General features: G+C 41.4%; 1 protein-coding gene across 1 annotated transcript in view; it reads left to right on the plus strand.

Annotated features, from left to right (window-relative positions):
• col7a1 (collagen, type VII, alpha 1) overlaps positions 1 to 17,210 on the plus strand; it is a 62,880-nt gene that overhangs the window by 34,199 nt on the left and 11,471 nt on the right. The window contains exons 63-91 of the mRNA XM_030052550.1: positions 828 to 899; positions 1,012 to 1,056; positions 1,477 to 1,512; positions 2,328 to 2,363; positions 2,896 to 2,991; positions 3,115 to 3,180; positions 4,144 to 4,179; positions 4,272 to 4,307; positions 4,408 to 4,455; positions 4,544 to 4,579; positions 5,139 to 5,255; positions 6,719 to 6,928; positions 7,019 to 7,054; positions 7,176 to 7,220; positions 7,338 to 7,454; positions 7,536 to 7,607; positions 7,799 to 7,843; positions 8,816 to 8,851; positions 9,831 to 9,866; positions 9,953 to 9,997; positions 10,110 to 10,142; positions 10,302 to 10,364; positions 10,498 to 10,533; positions 11,137 to 11,217; positions 11,398 to 11,466; positions 16,224 to 16,259; positions 16,480 to 16,539; positions 16,661 to 16,705; positions 16,810 to 16,845. Of these exons, the coding sequence (XP_029908410.1) occupies positions 828 to 899; positions 1,012 to 1,056; positions 1,477 to 1,512; positions 2,328 to 2,363; positions 2,896 to 2,991; positions 3,115 to 3,180; positions 4,144 to 4,179; positions 4,272 to 4,307; positions 4,408 to 4,455; positions 4,544 to 4,579; positions 5,139 to 5,255; positions 6,719 to 6,928; positions 7,019 to 7,054; positions 7,176 to 7,220; positions 7,338 to 7,454; positions 7,536 to 7,607; positions 7,799 to 7,843; positions 8,816 to 8,851; positions 9,831 to 9,866; positions 9,953 to 9,997; positions 10,110 to 10,142; positions 10,302 to 10,364; positions 10,498 to 10,533; positions 11,137 to 11,217; positions 11,398 to 11,466; positions 16,224 to 16,259; positions 16,480 to 16,539; positions 16,661 to 16,705; positions 16,810 to 16,845 (1,725 nt within the window). The remainder of the gene's footprint in view (positions 1 to 827; positions 900 to 1,011; positions 1,057 to 1,476; positions 1,513 to 2,327; positions 2,364 to 2,895; positions 2,992 to 3,114; positions 3,181 to 4,143; positions 4,180 to 4,271; positions 4,308 to 4,407; positions 4,456 to 4,543; positions 4,580 to 5,138; positions 5,256 to 6,718; positions 6,929 to 7,018; positions 7,055 to 7,175; positions 7,221 to 7,337; positions 7,455 to 7,535; positions 7,608 to 7,798; positions 7,844 to 8,815; positions 8,852 to 9,830; positions 9,867 to 9,952; positions 9,998 to 10,109; positions 10,143 to 10,301; positions 10,365 to 10,497; positions 10,534 to 11,136; positions 11,218 to 11,397; positions 11,467 to 16,223; positions 16,260 to 16,479; positions 16,540 to 16,660; positions 16,706 to 16,809; positions 16,846 to 17,210) is intronic.

Here is a 17,210-nt window from a genome sequence, read left to right on the forward strand (position 1 = left end):
TTGCATACTGCAAGGTGATAGAAAGTATTTACCCAATTTTCTCTTGTGGGAACCAGCCACTGCGTTGTGGTCGTCTTTGTGCAGTTGCTGTGCTTGCTGTGCAGGGGGCACTGTGGAGCTGTTGCAGTTTATTCCTCAAGCCTTCTGGGACTAGTTGCATAAACCTGCTGTTGTTAAAGACAGACCCAGGCCCTCAAGTGGTCGTAAATTTGCTTGATAGACCTGTTTCATATGTGACTGTGGCTTCAAAATATAAGCCAGTATCCAGCAAGTGCCTCTGTATTTTCTAGGACCATCTAGACACGAGAGCATGTGGTAGCTGCTTTCACTTACACTGGATCACTTACGCTCAGTGTGTGTGAAGGGTGAAATGTTTTGAAATTCAGTGACTTGTATGTTTAGTGCTTGGAAGTCTGCTCACATTTGCTTCTGAGAGCTAGGCAAATTGTATTGTTTTGTGTGTAAAAAAAAAAAAAAAATCAAATAAGAAATGCTCATGGTAAACTCATTATAAAAATCCACTCAACTGTGCAAATGACAGTTTGGGTAAAGAGTCTTATTTTGAAGAGTGGATACTGAACAGCTCTGCAGCTGCTGCTGAACATCCAGAAGGTAAAAAAAGAGCTGGCATTTGTGAAATCTGTTTTCCCATAGCAGGATCAAGACCTCTGGAATCAAATCTTGCCAGATTTCTAAACACTAGTGCAATTTTTTTTTTCTTTTTAAGTGTCTTATTCAACCCAGCATTCTCTGCTGCTGAGTAATTCAGTCCAACTAAAAATTATATTTAAGTCTTCACTCTGATGTCTTATGGTGTGTTTCACCAGGGTTTACCAGGACTAAGAGGAGAACAGGGGCCCCCAGGCCCTGTCGGGCCCCCGGGCACTTCAGGCATACCTGTTAGTACACACAGACAGAAACACACATGCATCTATCTATCTTTGTATGCTGATCTGTGTTGTAGAATACTGATTCCTTGTGTATCTTATCAGCGTTGTTGTTATGTTTTAGGGAAAAGCAGGAGAAGATGGCAAACCTGGGCCTCCTGGCAAAATGGTGACTCCTCACTAGGACACATAATCTCTCCCTCAGCTAAGATTCTCCAGCATCACGAATATAAAATTTCCAATTGGTTTTTCACATTTTATCAGTGATTTGATTGAAAGAAAGACTGGTATTGATCCCAATCAGTGAGTCTTGCCAGGACTAACAGGGTTTTCTTTAATGTGGGTCTCTCTTTGTTTCTTTTCACTGTAATTATTTGATTTACTGTCTTTCCTCTGAGTGACATTAACTGATCAAAAGCATTACAGACATTTATTTCAGGGTCCGCTGCATAATGACAGCCTGAAGTGACTCACTAATGATATAATTACCCCAAAGTAGCGTCATTGAATTATCTGAGCTCTCCTACAGCAGGTTGTCCATTATTCTGCCTTTTTCTGTTTTAGAGTGACATTTTATTTTGTTTTGCAGGGTGAGGATGGTGTGCCAGGTGAAGATGGGAGAAAGGTTTGTATCTGTCATTCATTTTATACAATCATCTGGCACTTGCAAGATGGTTAAGTCTGTGAGTCAAAGTTAGTTTTACATCTTTTTGTGATTAAAAAGTCAGGTTTAGTTGACCAACAGTAATGTTTTGAAGTTCAAGTTTCAGTTTATTTAGAGCCCTTAAAAAGTGCTGTAGTCTCAGATTCCTTTATATGTCCACAGCTGATAGAAAACAAATGACACTCCCTGACCTGAAGCTTCATAGCAGGCAAGCGAAAACTTCCCCAAAAAACTTAGACGCCAAAAGGGTAAAACTGGAAGAAATTTTGAGAAGCACCACAGAGGGAGGGAAGCTACTTCCAGGTCGACCAGGAGTGCAGTGGGTGCAGACTGGGCAATTAAATCAAATCAAATGCAGTCAGTCAAGTCAAATCAAATCACATCAAATCCAAACTAATACATTTTTCCTGTTGAATTTGATCGTTCAGTTGAGTCCGTGCAGTTGTTTTTCTGGCTTTGTGTGTCCTCAAATGATTGCTGTTGTGGAAATGACTATTACAGTTTAGCATCTTTCAAACAGCAGTGTGCAGTTGGGAATATTGCAGATGATGCCAGAGATGTGTTTACAGTTTTACTGGAAATAGCTGATGTAAAATTGAAAAACAAACAAAAAATAGTCAACCAAAAAAGTTTGAGCTAAGTAAGACCATAGCAATGAGCCCTATTTAATCAAATTTTATTTATTGATCAAAGCATATAACTAGTGAACTGTGTAGGTAAATTGTGCTATTTCCTTGTTTATTTGTGAATCTTACCCTGCTGTCTTTAATTTACAGGGTGATAAAGGAGAACCTGGGGCATCTGGAAGAGACGTCAGTTTTACTTAATTTTCTCTATGTGATTATTCTTTTTCTGTGTGTGTCCACTCTGATCCTCTCTCTGTCTCAACCCCTCCCACCTGTCTTCCTCTGCCCCTTCCTTTATTGATCCCGCCTCTCTTGACTCTTTTGTAGAACACATTTGCGTGCCTCCTTTCTTTTCCTCTCATCAATTTCCTCCTCAAGTGTGTACTCGTTAACTGTACTTTGCTCTGACATTGACATTATCATCACACTCTCGCTCACTGCTCAATCAATAGCCCTCTGAGAAGCAGCTATATAAATTCTCTAGCCTCTAATGATCAAGCTTAGCCTTTAAGAGGGAGCCACTTCTGAAAGGGATCCAGAGGGGCTCCAAATGTCAGGGTGCTGGTTTCATGTGCAAATTCTTATTAATTATCTCTGGAACATCAGTGGAGAGCAGGCAGCGGCCACCTGCTTTGATTTTATAGTTCAGCCTCCTCTATAGCACAGAGTTAAGCATCACTGTGAAGAGTTTCAGGAGTGTTGTCGGTGTGTTTTCTAGGGTCGTGACGGGCTGAAGGGAGACCGCGGCCTGGCCGGGCCTGCGGGGCCAGTTGGCCCTTCTGGGCCCCCGGGAGTACCTGGTCCTCCTGGACAGGTAAGGCCAGATACAACAGACTAGATGTATTTGAACATGAACGAGTATGATAATTTGACGAGTTGAACAATGCTGTCTGTCAACATGACCAATCCATACGACAGCCTTTTTTCTCTGTCTCAGGTTGTGTACGTCAAGGGAGTTCAGGCTGCACCAATCCCTGGCCCACAAGGGCCTCCAGGAACCCCGGTGAGTATGCGTGACATTGCAGAATTGCATGTAATGCCTTTTTAGTTACATCTCTTTATACGGATATTGCATAAACCAGAGGATTTCAAATCGGAGGGCAGCCCTTCACAGTGGGGAACCAAACAGTTTCAGAGGAGCACAGAGACTGAATATGCGAAAGATGTTGATGAATTTAGAATAAATGTATTTTTTTCATATTAGTTATCCAAGTATAGTAGAATGTGTAGAATATCCTAAATTCTTATCTGTCATTTATTTAAAGAGATAGCGCTAGAGAATTTTACTGTTTTTCCTATTTACACAAGGTCAGACAAACTTTGGAGTCAGTCCTTTTTATGTATTTGCATGCAGTTTGAAGTTCTGTTGAACATCAATATTAGGTTAGCGAAGCTCCATTTTTGGATCTCTGTGGGATCAAATCACAGCTACTTGATCCTACAGACATCCAGGAAACAAGCAAAGCTAAGGAGAGGGAGGGGGGCGTCTATTTCTAAGCTTTGTCCAAGTTGAGGCCCAGAGTCTCAGACATTTAAACCCCAAGGAAAAAAATAACACAAAAATCATTTCTCACTTTTCATGAGGCAGTGGTGCCGGGAATAACATAGACCTCCAAGGGCCGAAGATAAAAAAAAAAAAAAAAAAAAAAATCATTACGCGCACAATTCCTCTGCATGTATTTATTTTTTCATTCAAGCAACATTTCTTTTTGCCGGGTATTTTAGTAAAGGTCATTTGACAGACATGCCAATAAAAAATAGGTGCAGATTAAATCTTTGTGCAATAATTGCTCTCCTCTGGATCTAGCTCTTGGCGGGAGTTCATGATGTTTTTCCCAGCTGCACCACTGCACACATGAAACAGCAGTGACGTGTGTGTTATCTACATTTATCTCTGTACAATACGGAAGCCCTACCACAGTCTTATCTATCAGTGTTTAATCATTGTCCCCACTATGTCCTTCAGGGTGTGCCTGGGATCCCTGGAGCCATTGGAGCCAGAGTAAGTCATAGTTGCCTTTATTGATCTCAGTTTGCTCAACATTTGTAGCCCGTCAGTCCCTTCTTTGACCTTCTGACTTGTCTCTGGTCCAGGGGGAGAGAGGCCCGCCTGGCCTTAAAGGTGAAACAGTAAGTGAAGCTCCCAATGCCCTATTATAGAGAGAATGTGATGTGATTAATGTTTTGTTTGTTTGGTGCTGACATGCTAATGATGTTATGTTAATGACAGGGGGACCCAGGGGAGGACGGGGCGCCTGGCAAACCTGGAGCACCAGTGGTAAGACGGTCAGCTCATGACCTGCAGTGATCCATGCTTGTATGTTGTGTGTCCCTGGTGACTGGCGTTTCTGTTTTTCTCTCATCAGGATTTGCAGAAGTCTCTGGCCAGTTTCGGGATTCAGGTTTGTGGAGTGCACACAATTATGAGTTTTAGAATACTTTGAAATCTAAGCTTCTTGGGACACTGTACATACATTTCAAATTTGCATTCTTTAATTTTTAATCATAAAAATTAGATTTATATTGACATATAGAGCTAATGGCATTGGAGTTGAAGTTTAAAGTATGCTTGTCTGTTACCTGTTAATATCAGTCCATTTTGCTCTCTTACAGACAATGTAAATATAATCATGCCACACATAGAGTAAATGAGTTATAAATACATTTATAACTCATAACTGGCTTTCAGTTACTGACTAGCTCCACCAGTACATCAGACAATGAAAATGCTTCGCTCCAATTAAAGTGGCTAAACAGGAGTGCCATCCTCAGATTTGGACAGGCTTTTTCCTGTAGATAATATGCATTGTAAAAATAAGATCACAAGCAGGTGTTTCAAATCTTAATCTTGGCTTAATTAAATCTTAATCTTAACAAAACATAGGTTTACATTGAAATTGTAATAGATAAGCATGTGGGAAAGTCCTTGCTGACCAGTTGCCTTCTCTGCCCTTCATGTAGGTGTCTGATCTGAAGACTATCGTGGATAAGAAATATGCAGCAACATCTCCGAAGATAGAGGCAGGTCAGAAAGGAGAAAAAGGTGAAGCTGGACAGAGAGGACCAGCCGGGGCAGATGTGAGTGTGACTGAGGGTGTCTTGGTTAATGTAAACATGGGCATGTTGGACATGTTTTTAAGAATATACTGCTCCCTTCACAAACTATTTCCAATGAAAATCAGACAAACCCCAGATTGCACACACACTTTGCCCACAGATGGCCTCTATGGCACATTTTTTCATATGCTTTGGGAGTGTCGTTATGTTTTCAGATTCTGGAACTGTATCTCTTCATCTCTGTCAAAGATTTTGAATCACCTTGGACAGTACCTTGTTCTCCACTAGGTTTATTATTGTGATCAGGGTAGCCACTGTGGTTCATGGCTGTTGGGTTCAAGGCTGGCTTTCTTCTGTGAATAATAAAAAATTGAATAAAAAAAAACAACAAAAAAAAAAAAAAACTGTAACAGTGCGCTCAGTAGAATGCAGATCTCTTTCAGGTGTATCTCCCCTTTCCAGACTATAGGCTACCCTGTGTCCTGACCACAACTCAGGAGAGACTCAGCAGCCAATTGTCCAGCACTTTTCAAATTGAATTTCTGTATGATTCAAATATAATACAGTACAGTATAGAAAATACAGTATACTGTAAAATTGTCAAAGCCCCTCAAGTTTAGCTTTCTTCTTGTTCCCTGTTTCACTTTACTTCACACATTATACCAGTGGTTGGGAACCTATGGCTACTGAGCCATATTTGCCAGAAGGTATATGGCTTTCAACATAAACCATGTTTCAAAAAGAACAGAAATTAAGATTGCAAAAAAATCTAAATTACTGCTAATTACTACTCTCTCTCTCTCTCTCTCTCTCTCTCTCTCTCTCTCTCTTTCATCATCTTAAAGCATCAGGCTATTTAACCTATTGTAACCCCCCACTTGCTGGCAGCCTCTGACACTTTTTACAGTGTGTTTCTACCATGTGTCTGCTCTGTGTTCTGTTCACTTTATTCATCATTAGTGTGTTTTATAAATTCGCTCAAAAAACCCAACATAAATCCAGGATTTTTTCACCCGTGCTCAGAGCGAACACAGCCAAAAGAGGATAAAAAAAAATAACCAAGCTAGACAGACAATGAAGAGAGGGAGTGAAAGTAGTGAGGATAAATAATTTTTTAAACGCTTTGAATCACCGGAACCACGAAAGGTTCTTCATCATACAGTCATAACTGCACACAAAAATATTAGCCTGATAGACGTAGTAGTTTGCAAGATTAGCTGCAGTCAGACAGACAGACAGACAGTCAGACACACACACACACACACACACACACACACACACACAGACACACACACCGAGCATATACATGCACTCTACCTGGTGGAGATACAGATAAAATGGTTGTTGTTGGGTTAAGATCCCCAGTGAGATCACAGCAAGCCCAAATGGGGACATTTTGGTTCTATTCTTACATAATTATATAATTCAGGAATTTAATAAATGATATTTGATCATTTGATCTTTTCTTTCTTCATTTACACCAGGGTACTCGTGGGTTTCCAGGTGAGAGGGGTGCAAAGGGAGAATCAGGGGACCGGGGACCTATAGGCCCAGCTGGGCCTCCAGGACGGGCCATTGGAGAGCGAGGACCACAGGGACCCCCAGGGCAGTCTGGAGAGCCAGGCAAGCCTGGAATACCTGGTGTTCCTGGGAGAGCTGGGGAATTAGGGGAGGCTGGAAGACCAGGAGATAAGGTAAAGAGGAAGACAGCTGGGTGTAAATGAAAGAATAATTTCACATGGGTTGTCGTTGACTCTGCAAGAATTTTGTCTGTCTTCTTTCAGGGAGAGAGAGGAGAGAAGGGGGACAAAGGAGCCACTGTGAGTCATTAGTCTACAGTGACATTATTTACAGCGATCATACACATCATTGTAGTGTGATGGCATTTATATTCAATGTGTGCATTTGCACAATGGCTTGAAAGTTACTTATGCTTTTCAGGGTGGAATAGGGCTGACAGGACCGGCTGGTCCTCCAGGACAAAAGGTGAGCTCTTGAGCCCGTACCTTTGAAGTACTGAAACCTCACAGATCTCTCCCAGCCCCAATAAATACTGTATATGGCATTGTAATGGAGGTCAAAGGCATGTGTCTGTATATGTAGGGAGCATCTGCTGAGTCAGTGCTGACTGGCGCTCCTGGGGCCAGAGGTCTTCCAGGAGTTTCTGGGCAGAAAGGAGAGCCTGGTGCACCAGGACCACAGGGAGCCAAGGGAGACCGAGTAAGATTTCACCTCCAAATAATGCAACATCAAATTGTGATTTTTCTTTGTGCAAGCTGACAATATAAATGTGTCTTGCAGGGTGTTGTGGGACTTCGTGGAGACAAAGGAGATAAGGGAGAGGTGGGAGAAAAAGGACGCGATGGCTTGCAGGTGAGCTGCTCTGATGTAGTCTGATGGAGAATATGGCATTGCTCGCTCATCCTGATAGTAAGAGATGCACACTGGTTTTGGTGTTAGCACCATTACTGAACCTTCTTGTTTTATGTTTCCCTCAGCTTCTCAATACGTGATACACATGTAAAACATTTATATAAAAAGTGATGTGTGCCTTATCATTTCAGGGAGCAGCAGGAGAACCAGGTAAACCTGGTCAGGATGGAAAACCGGTAAGTGGATGCTAGCAAAAGGGCAGGTTATACTTTACTGTACTTCTTAGGGAGAACTTTAGAGTTTGACATTGTGAGGAATATTTTTTTTTTTGGAATATTCTGCAAGAGCACAAAGTACTAGTGACTTTTTGCTTTAGAGACACAATATGTAGCAAATCTTTACATATCAACATACTTTGGATGTTCTCTTTTTTTTTTTTAACTAAATATCACATATAATTCAATATAGAAATTTACTCTGTATTTTAAAACAACCATGTGTAATGTGATGTACTTAGTAGCTGTGTATTGTTTTGTAAACATCCTGTGTCATTTAGATATGGAAATATGCATGCATTGTACAACCACACTGCATATACTTACCTTTTTGAAGAGATTCAACCAGCAGGGTTCCTGTTCACATCAAAGGACACACTGAGGTTTCATCAGTTCCCTCACCGTACCATTCAAAATGAGTCCATTAAAGCCTAAACACACTGTTAGTCATCAACCACTGTACAGGAAGGGGGAAACGATTGCTTGCGTTGAAATAATAATAAATGTTGGAGGAGGGGAGATAGTGAGCACTTCCTCATGCTTTTTGTTTCCTTCCTTGAATGTCGGAGCAGGGTCCAACAGGGCCGGCTGGTCCGCTAGGCCATCCAGTGAGTAACCAGTAACCCAGCAAGTTGGCCTTTTCTTAGGCTTGCGCTGCGGAGTGAACCATAGGGTTTGGCTGCAAGCACGAAGCCAACAGAGCTCTTTTTCCCCTCCTTGGGCTGAGGCTATGTAGGCAGCAACCTTTTGCAGCTCTGCCACTAACACTTCACTGTCTTCTTCTCTCCTCTCATCCTTCCCCTTTTATGTCTCTTATTTCTGTCCATTTCTTTGTCAATGTTGTTTGTTCCCTCTCCTTCCAACACTCCTCCCCACCCACGTGTCTCTCCAACCTTCTGCCATCCACCTTCTCATCTCTTTCATCCTCTCCAGGGCATGCCTGGGTTCCCTGGAGTTATAGGCAGACCGGTAGGTTCTCAGCTGCTGGCTGCAATGCTTGAGATCTGGACGAGCATGGGAGAAGTTGTCCTGGTGGTAGAAAGTACAAGTGGGGAAGCAAAAGTGGACCAAAGCTGGAGAGATGCCATTTCACTTTTAGCACAGAGAGCAAGGAGCTAGCTCGATGGATCTATTGTCAACAAAAGGAGACTAGATGGACCTAGCATCAGAATGCACACACAGTCATCTCGCTCCCAGGCATATTTCATCACTTTAATCTTAATTCATTTGTATTGGAAACATCCCTCAGAGAGACGGAGTCTGGGATAAGAGTCAGGCCTTGATAGGTTCCTCATGAAATATTAATCCCGACCACCTGTCCCCAAAGCATCCATGTCAAACTCAAGATGAGCTGAATTTTTAATGTGTAAAACACCACAGATTTGTTGGCAAGATGAAAGGAAAGTCAGCTGACATTTTGAGCTGTAGCACTAGCCAAGATCAAATGTACACAATAGTGGAGGGAATACTAAATGGGTGTACTCCAAAAAGTACTGTGTTGTCAATTTGCTTGAATCTGCTTATTGTGCATGCAGCTGTACCTGCGCTTAGTTGTGCGCTTATCCCTTTCAAGGCATTGACTTTTTCAGTGCTTATCTTGTGAGTGCCTCTTTACTTTGTGCTTGGTCTGTGTATGTATATTTTACCAGCTATTGTGATTACAGCAGTTTGTTGTGTTTGTTGTGTGTACTTATGTGTATGCTGGCATGTGAATTCATTGGAAGAGCTCATGTCAGTCAGTGACATGGGTGTACGCTATATATGCCAGCTTGTATTCCATATTTTCAAATATGGAGTACTATTTGCACTTTTTGTAGCACATAATTCATGTAAACATATTTTATATGAATATGTTATTTACCATGTATTTGTGCATTTTACTAGGCATGTTTTAGTAGGTTTGTATGATGTGAATATAGCTCATATATGCTTTATTTTCTGCTGATAGGGAAACCCAGGGGAGCCTGGAGTGAGAGGGCCAACTGTAAGTGCCATGCACACACAAGCACAGTCCCTTATTACTGACCATCAGAAACCTCAGCATACTGATAACATTGGTTTTCATTTCAGGGCCCCATTGGCGTCAATGGGCCTCCGGGTCCACCAGGTGTGAAAGTGAGTTCACCACGTTTTTATCATCTGAGTGCATTACCTTTAATAGTATTAATAGTGTAATTATTGTGTTTGGTACATGGCCGTAGACCTAAAGTGGATGTGTCTTTCACAGGGTAATCAAGGACAACCAGGAGTTGGTGTCCAGGTAAAATCATTGTGATGTTACTTTGAATCTTTTACTTGATATTTAGACTAATATTTCTTTCTCAGTCCATTCACAGGGCGTGCATATAACAATCCATGCAGTCAAGTTGTATAGTAGATCTACAGTTGGCCTCTGTGAGCTTATTTCTTCTCTCTGTAGGGTCCTCCTGGTGCCCAAGGGAGCACGGGACTGCCAGGACCACCAGGTCCCCCTGGAGCTACTGTAAGTGCACCCATAAATCATAGCTTGTCTCTTGAGAAAAACAGCTTCATGTTTGTTCATGAAATTCACTGGAAATGCCATGGCGTATTCTCAATGTGTTCTTACATACCGTCGCATTTGTTCCTCCCTCCAGGGTCCACAAGGCCCACCGGGACGGTCAGGGCCAGCGGTGAGTCTGTAATGCTGATCCAGCAGTTTTTACACTGTGACACAGGATGATGAAGCCCAGCTCTACAGTATTAATCATACACTGTGGCTACAGTTGTGCATGTAGAAAGTGAAGTTTTTGAGTTTTTGTGTGCATCATTTTGTATGTGTGCAGTGTAACATCAAAGAAATCATTTAACCCAATACTGAGGCATTCCATAGAAAATCAGTTTAACATAAACCTCTTGTAAGATCCTATGATAACAAGATAAGGTGTTGATAGAACATGTCGTAAGAGATGAAAATGTGGTAAATGTATTTTTTCCAAATAAATGCAATACCATTTATGTTTTTCTGCCCTGAAACAGGAAGCACTATATTTTACAGAGATGAAATGAAACATACTGAAAAAAGATTTTTCCTATTATTTAGCAGGATGTGATTTTTATGTGACCAGTGTATTTTGGCATCTCATTTGCCATTCTGGTTTTGGTAAATTGGAAAACGAATTTGAGATAGCTGATAATAATTTGCATCCCTCTTAGAAGATTTGAAGCCAAATATGATTGCGCATGCTAGATATAGTACAGAAATGAGCCATGCTGAAATATGTCCCTCTGCACAGGGTGAAGCGGGTAAACCTGGGGTCCCTGGAATAGATGGGGTGTCTGGTAAAGATGGAACACCTGGATTACCAGGAAAACAGGTGTGTGTGCATGCCTGTGTGTGTGTGTGTGTGTGTGTGTGTGTGTGTGTCTGTATCTGTATCTGAATGTGGCACAGTTTTTGTTTTTGGCTGCATTTGGCTCAGTATAGCTGCAGTTTATGTCATAAAATATAGAAATAATGTTTATTCCTCAACATGATCATATATTTTGCTCCCCAGGGCATTATTGGACCTCCAGGCCTGGCCGGCTTAAAGGGGGAACAAGGAGACTCTGGTCCTCCAGGGAAGGTGAGAAGATTTTGTAGCCACTGAGTCTTTGTGTAAAATCAGTACAGTAAGATCTTTTTTATGACCAGGATCCCAACGAAATATATGTGGTATCTAACGAGGTAGGTATAGAGGTTATGATCACCTTCTTGAAAGCAAGACATTCCTTTTTTAAACTTTTTTATTGGATTTTGCAGGATTATACAAAAGCAAGATATTCCTTCTCTACAATATTTTCTACTGTGAGAGCTTTCAGCTCTTACACAGGTATACAGGTGGTCTCTGGGCTCTGGGCAGGCTGTGGCTGTTTTGTCCACCTCTGGGTGGAGCTGCACACAGTGCAAGCGATGCCCTACATGTTGACATATTGTGATGCCCTTTACCCAGATTCACATTTATCAGTTCAGAGCCATGCTCATGTTAGGCCTCCATGACAGATCTTTTAAAACTGCATGTGCCACTGCTAGTTACAGGTTAAGGTATGGTCAAAACAGGAAGCAGCATTTCAGTCATTGAGGGTGCAGCCTCCTGTCCATGACTCGTTGTCAATAGAAAATCGTGAGCAACCTAAAAAGCACCAAAAGTACTTTAATACAAACAAAAATTAAAATCAGTGTTTAGTAAAATCATTGCAGTGCCTACCAAATCCAGTAGTTCAGTGGCCCTGGGCAGTGAAAACCCATTTACCTTGGCCATTGTGTTCCACTTGTAATGGTCCAAACTGAAGTGCTAAGGCTCATTGTGAAGTCAGAAAGAGCCAGACTGTCATTGGAGGTTTTGATGTGGTCTCTGACGTTAGGACGTGTGGGTGAAAGCATGTCTGGAAAGCTCTGTGAGACATGGTACTCACAAAGGATGATTTCTGGATTTAAAAACAATTTGGGACCTCTGTTCCTAGTGGGGACCGTCTTGTGCCAAACTGTTAGGAATTCAAACAGCAAACTATGTTGGATTATGCCACCTTGTAATCAGTGACCTGTGTGAGCAGGCTTTGTCACTTGGTGAGTAATTTTGAGCTGGAAAAAGCAGTAATAAAATAACTGTGTCCAGTGCAAGCTGCCCCAGCTGGGTTTCCCTGTTATGAGGCTCTTATTTATATGATTGGAGCAAATTCTCCAGTGCTCTCTGACCCATTGAAGGGAGAGCCGATACAACCCCAGGTTTTTGGCAGTACAGTAGCTCACAGGGGGAAAGCCCTGTGGAGGCGAGTTGTACCTCCCGCACTGAAACTAACAGCTTAAATTTATGGATCGTTGCCTTCAGTGTTCTGTTGAAGTGCTGCACCAGCCCATCAGTCGGTCAGTTGTTGGTTATAAGGAATATTTACCTGAGTAATGGAGCCTCCCAGCGAGGCACGTGTTAAATCAAGCCTAGATTTCAGGTCAATGTGACTGAAAGTGACATCACAATTATGGTTTTCCTGTGGATATGCCCATCATAGCTCAAGTCATCTCTGCCCTGCTTTATGGTTATGAATATACCAAAACAGTTGTGCAAATATCAAATTACAACACATGCAATATCATCCCTATTAAGGGCCTTTCCCTGTTATAGAATCCAGTAGCTCTGCTAACTTATAGTGCTCAGGTCATTTGTGGTCTGTCAGGCTGTTCAATCACAAGGAAGAGAAAAGAGAACATTCTCCCCTGAAGAAGTATTAAAACTAGACGTTTTAAATGGGAATTAGAGCACTAATGTTTTGCCCATCCTTTATCATCTTCTTTGCAGTAACCTGCTTGGAGTCTGGAAATCAAAAATGAATCAACAGTGTTGCTTGTGTTTGCCTCAGGCATGCTTATTTCACAATAATCCCTCTTATTATTGCCTGGTAGTACAATATTCTCCCCGCTCCCCTGTCATTACCAGTTGCTGTTGTTGTTGAGCAGTGTTATACAGACTAAATGATCAAATCACATATTACGGTATTAAGTAAAGTCGGCAAGAAAGTGGGATTGCGGTGGAAACCACTGATGCCCATAGCCAGTGGGCCATCATTCTGGAAAAAAGCCTTCAAGTGTTGAATTAATTCCAAATTAATTCAATAATATATATATATATATATATATATATATATATATATATATTGAATAATATAAGCAGCATAAGACCTCCTCATTTAATTACCAGCATGTCCTTGACTTGATTTTACACATCTCCATCATCTTTTTTCCTGATATTCCAACAGCACTTAATTGTATTCGCACTTGCCCTTTTTATTTGAAATTCAGTGAAAATGAATGCTGATTTAATCGTAAATGATTTTAAAACCACAAATTAAATCACAGTACATATCTGTATAAACCTCCCCTCGCTGTTGGAAGTCCAGTGTAAAACTCCAGGGCCTCTTTCTCTAGGATTTGTTTTTGGATGTAAGTCCACACTTCAGCCTTCAAGTACAGGACTGGAGGCGTTTTTTTTTTTTTTCATGTGGTAGTCTGAAGCCAACCACACAACATCACTGATCTCTCAAATACATTAAGGATTGCTTCAGGGTCATCTGTCAGTATCGTCTTCTGTAGGGAGGAGTGGGGAAGATGGAGGGCAAGAGAGGGTAGATCCTCCAGGGCAGAGATGATGGATAGTGGCAGCAGATCCCTCATGTGAGCTCAGTCCTTAACCACCACCTGCTATTAGTGCTGCTGCATGCCAAGCCCATATATGTATAGGGTAACCAGCCCCAGCAGAGATCCCATCATCCCAGGTGGGCGCCCTTCCAGTGCTAGATTTTTCCAGTGCTAGAAGGACCACAGACCAGCCTCTCTATAAAAGCAAGGACATTCAGTTGGGTTTTATGTTTCTGTCCATTTTTTTATTCAGCATCCAAACAGCCAGTAACTGAGGGTCCCACCAGTGCGCGGCCAAGTCCCCCCTTTTGTAGGTCAATCCACAGGAGTCTCTAATAAATAACCTGTTCAGTAACTCTCGCATGTATTCAGCTTAGTGCCTCATTTGCCTCAGCACTGACTGAAACCCTGACACTTAAACCCAGGACGGGTATTTAGAGGCACCTTGTTGTCCCAGTGGGTTGTTGCTGCTTCTTTCCGCCTCATCACGCAAACCCCACCCATCTCACCACACGAGTTCTGTGAAACGGTGTGTGCATCGATGTGTTTGTGTATGAGTGTGTGCAAATGCATGCATAAGTGTGTTGGTTCATATTCATGCGTGTGTATGTTTGTGTGTGCTTGTGTTTGCTTGTACTTGTATGTATTGTCGACTAATTGTTTGTTCACATGGCACAGCTGCAGATGAGAATGTGTTATCTTTACACAGCTGTGACTCACAGCTTCTCAGCTTTTCCAGCAAATGATTACAAACCAGCCAAAGGAGAGAGGATTCTATGTATAATGAGAGCCCTGTCGTGCATCTACCCTTCATCCCACTTAGATCAACCATTAAAGGAAAAATCCACCTGTAAAGCTCTTAACATTGTTATTAATGATTTTTTTTTTTTTTAGTTTGGTGATGTGCTATTATCATGTACTGCCATGGATATCTGGCCAAACTAAGATTATCTGGTATCACATCATGATATGCCTATTCAATGATGCTACAAAGCAAAACATATTTCAGCTTTCTAAAATGTCAGTGGTAAATTTTTTTGGCAAATATTTTTGGTGTCCAAACCAACCAAAAACCAGGAGCTTTTATATATAATCACCGTTTTGACACGCAGTCATACAAAGGAAAATCCACTGTGGAAGAGAACAACATACCAATCTCTCTAACAGCAGTAGCCTCAATACAGTGTAAAGCAATACAGTCACAGCTTGCATCCTGGATGGACAAAATGCATCACCTTTTTTTATTTATTTATTTATTTTTTTTTGTCATGCTTTTTGTCATTTTAACTCCCAGGTACAGGACCACACTACGAAATTGTTTGCTTTCCAGAAAGCTAACTGCATTATTGCTATTGCTGTTGCTGTTGCTCTCCCCAGCTCCATGTACACAGAACACAAAAGTCTGTTCTGCAGGGATGTTACAACCCATTCTGGGAAACACAGGAAATCACTAACTGAATTATCAGTAGACAGGTTGAAGGAAAGTAGGCACATTAAAAAAGTAAATTACAACACTTCATCACATAACAACACCTGGAACATCACAGATTGATGATATCTAAGTATAAAGGCATTTGAGGATGGATTGTTTCTTTAATTGAATATGGAAAGATTGGATCGCACTGACAGATTTATATCTCTTAGGTTTAATAAATCATGATGGACAAAATATTTTTGGCCCTCCAGCCTTCACAAAGACACTGTTATTAAGCTTCACAAATATAAATCTCTAAGTCTGATGCTATCTTGCCATCTTAAATTATTTTAACCCTGACTAATGTACTAACATATCTGAGTGCACTGGTCCCTGTAAACACTTGCCTTTAATTCAACATTGCAGTCTCTTCTTCCATGTAGTAACAAAACTTCTGTGTCAAACCAGTGGTTGTCAGACAAATGTTTTTGCCATCTGACAGCTGGAAAGAGAGTAAAATGTTGACGTTTCAAACAATTCCACTTTAATGTAATGCAACAGTTCAGCAATAATTCTATCCAGATCATTTGCACATAGGCATTTGCTTTACGACGTTGCAGAAGACATAAAGGTTATTGATCTTTGAAAGCTGCACAAGATAATGGCTGGGTGAACATATTTGATGAATACAAAGCCTTTCAGGTACACATTTCTGTCTTTGAGTCGCCAAGGAGGTACACTGCTTGTTAATTATGCTTATTATTTTATTAATTTATTGCATTTCTCTTTCCTTTTTTTAGGCTGTGGCTGGACCTCCTGGACCAAAAGGAGAGAAGGTGAATCACCATCATTATCATTATCACAAATGTAGCTATGATCCATCTTTGCTTGAGTACTGACTACTTCTTGGCTATTAAATGGAGAAGATTCAGTACATGCACAGTAGATCCAATAAACAGTCTGTTCTGACAGCTGAACGGTTAAAAAGCACTTTGGAAAGGTGGCATACGATGGTGTTAAACACAATAGCTGATACTTTCTCGGTTCTGGCTGCAGGGTCTTCCTGGTCCGACACTGCCGGGCGTGACAGGAGAGAGAGGTCTGCCTGGTGTAAAGGTGAGTCTGATCAAACCTTCAGCAGGACAGGCTTGCCATCATTTACTGACATAAGCCCAGGTGAATATATTTACAGTTTTTTTGTTTTTAGTAACATAGTATGGTAATTGTTGTCACTCAGGGTGACAGGGGAGAGAAAGGTGTTGTTGGCACCAAAGGAGAAAGAGTGAGTAACACTGCTACAGAACAACACTCAGCACCTTTACCGGCTGACATAGCATAATGATCGTGAGGCTAACAGCAGCTGTATTTATCTCCTGTCTTAACAAGGGTATTCCTGGTGAAGCTGGGGAGCCTGGAGAAGATGTGAGTAACCTTTTGAGCAGCCATTTGGATCACGTTTTTACATGAAAGCAATAAACTGCGACATTTTCATCTCTAAGTGTGTGCTGCATCACAGACTGATTTAACACTATAGCCATTCAACCCATGTCCGGTTGATGAGGCTTTGCTCTGCTGAGCACTTATTTTTGGGATGCTTTATCTTGGGAAGAACACACAGGAAGTGATGCATTTTTTTTGTATCTGGCAGCAGTAATAGGAGTCTGTTTGGAATAAGTAGAAGAATAACTATGCATGATCTATGATAGTCAGTGAGGCTGAACAGACAAAGAAAAGACCAGACACTCAAACTTCAACAGGAAATCAAGCTGTCACATTACTTATGACTC

This window comes from Myripristis murdjan, chromosome 5 (assembly GCF_902150065.1).
Source record: "Myripristis murdjan chromosome 5, fMyrMur1.1, whole genome shotgun sequence".
Taxonomy (NCBI): domain Eukaryota; kingdom Metazoa; phylum Chordata; class Actinopteri; order Holocentriformes; family Holocentridae; genus Myripristis; species Myripristis murdjan.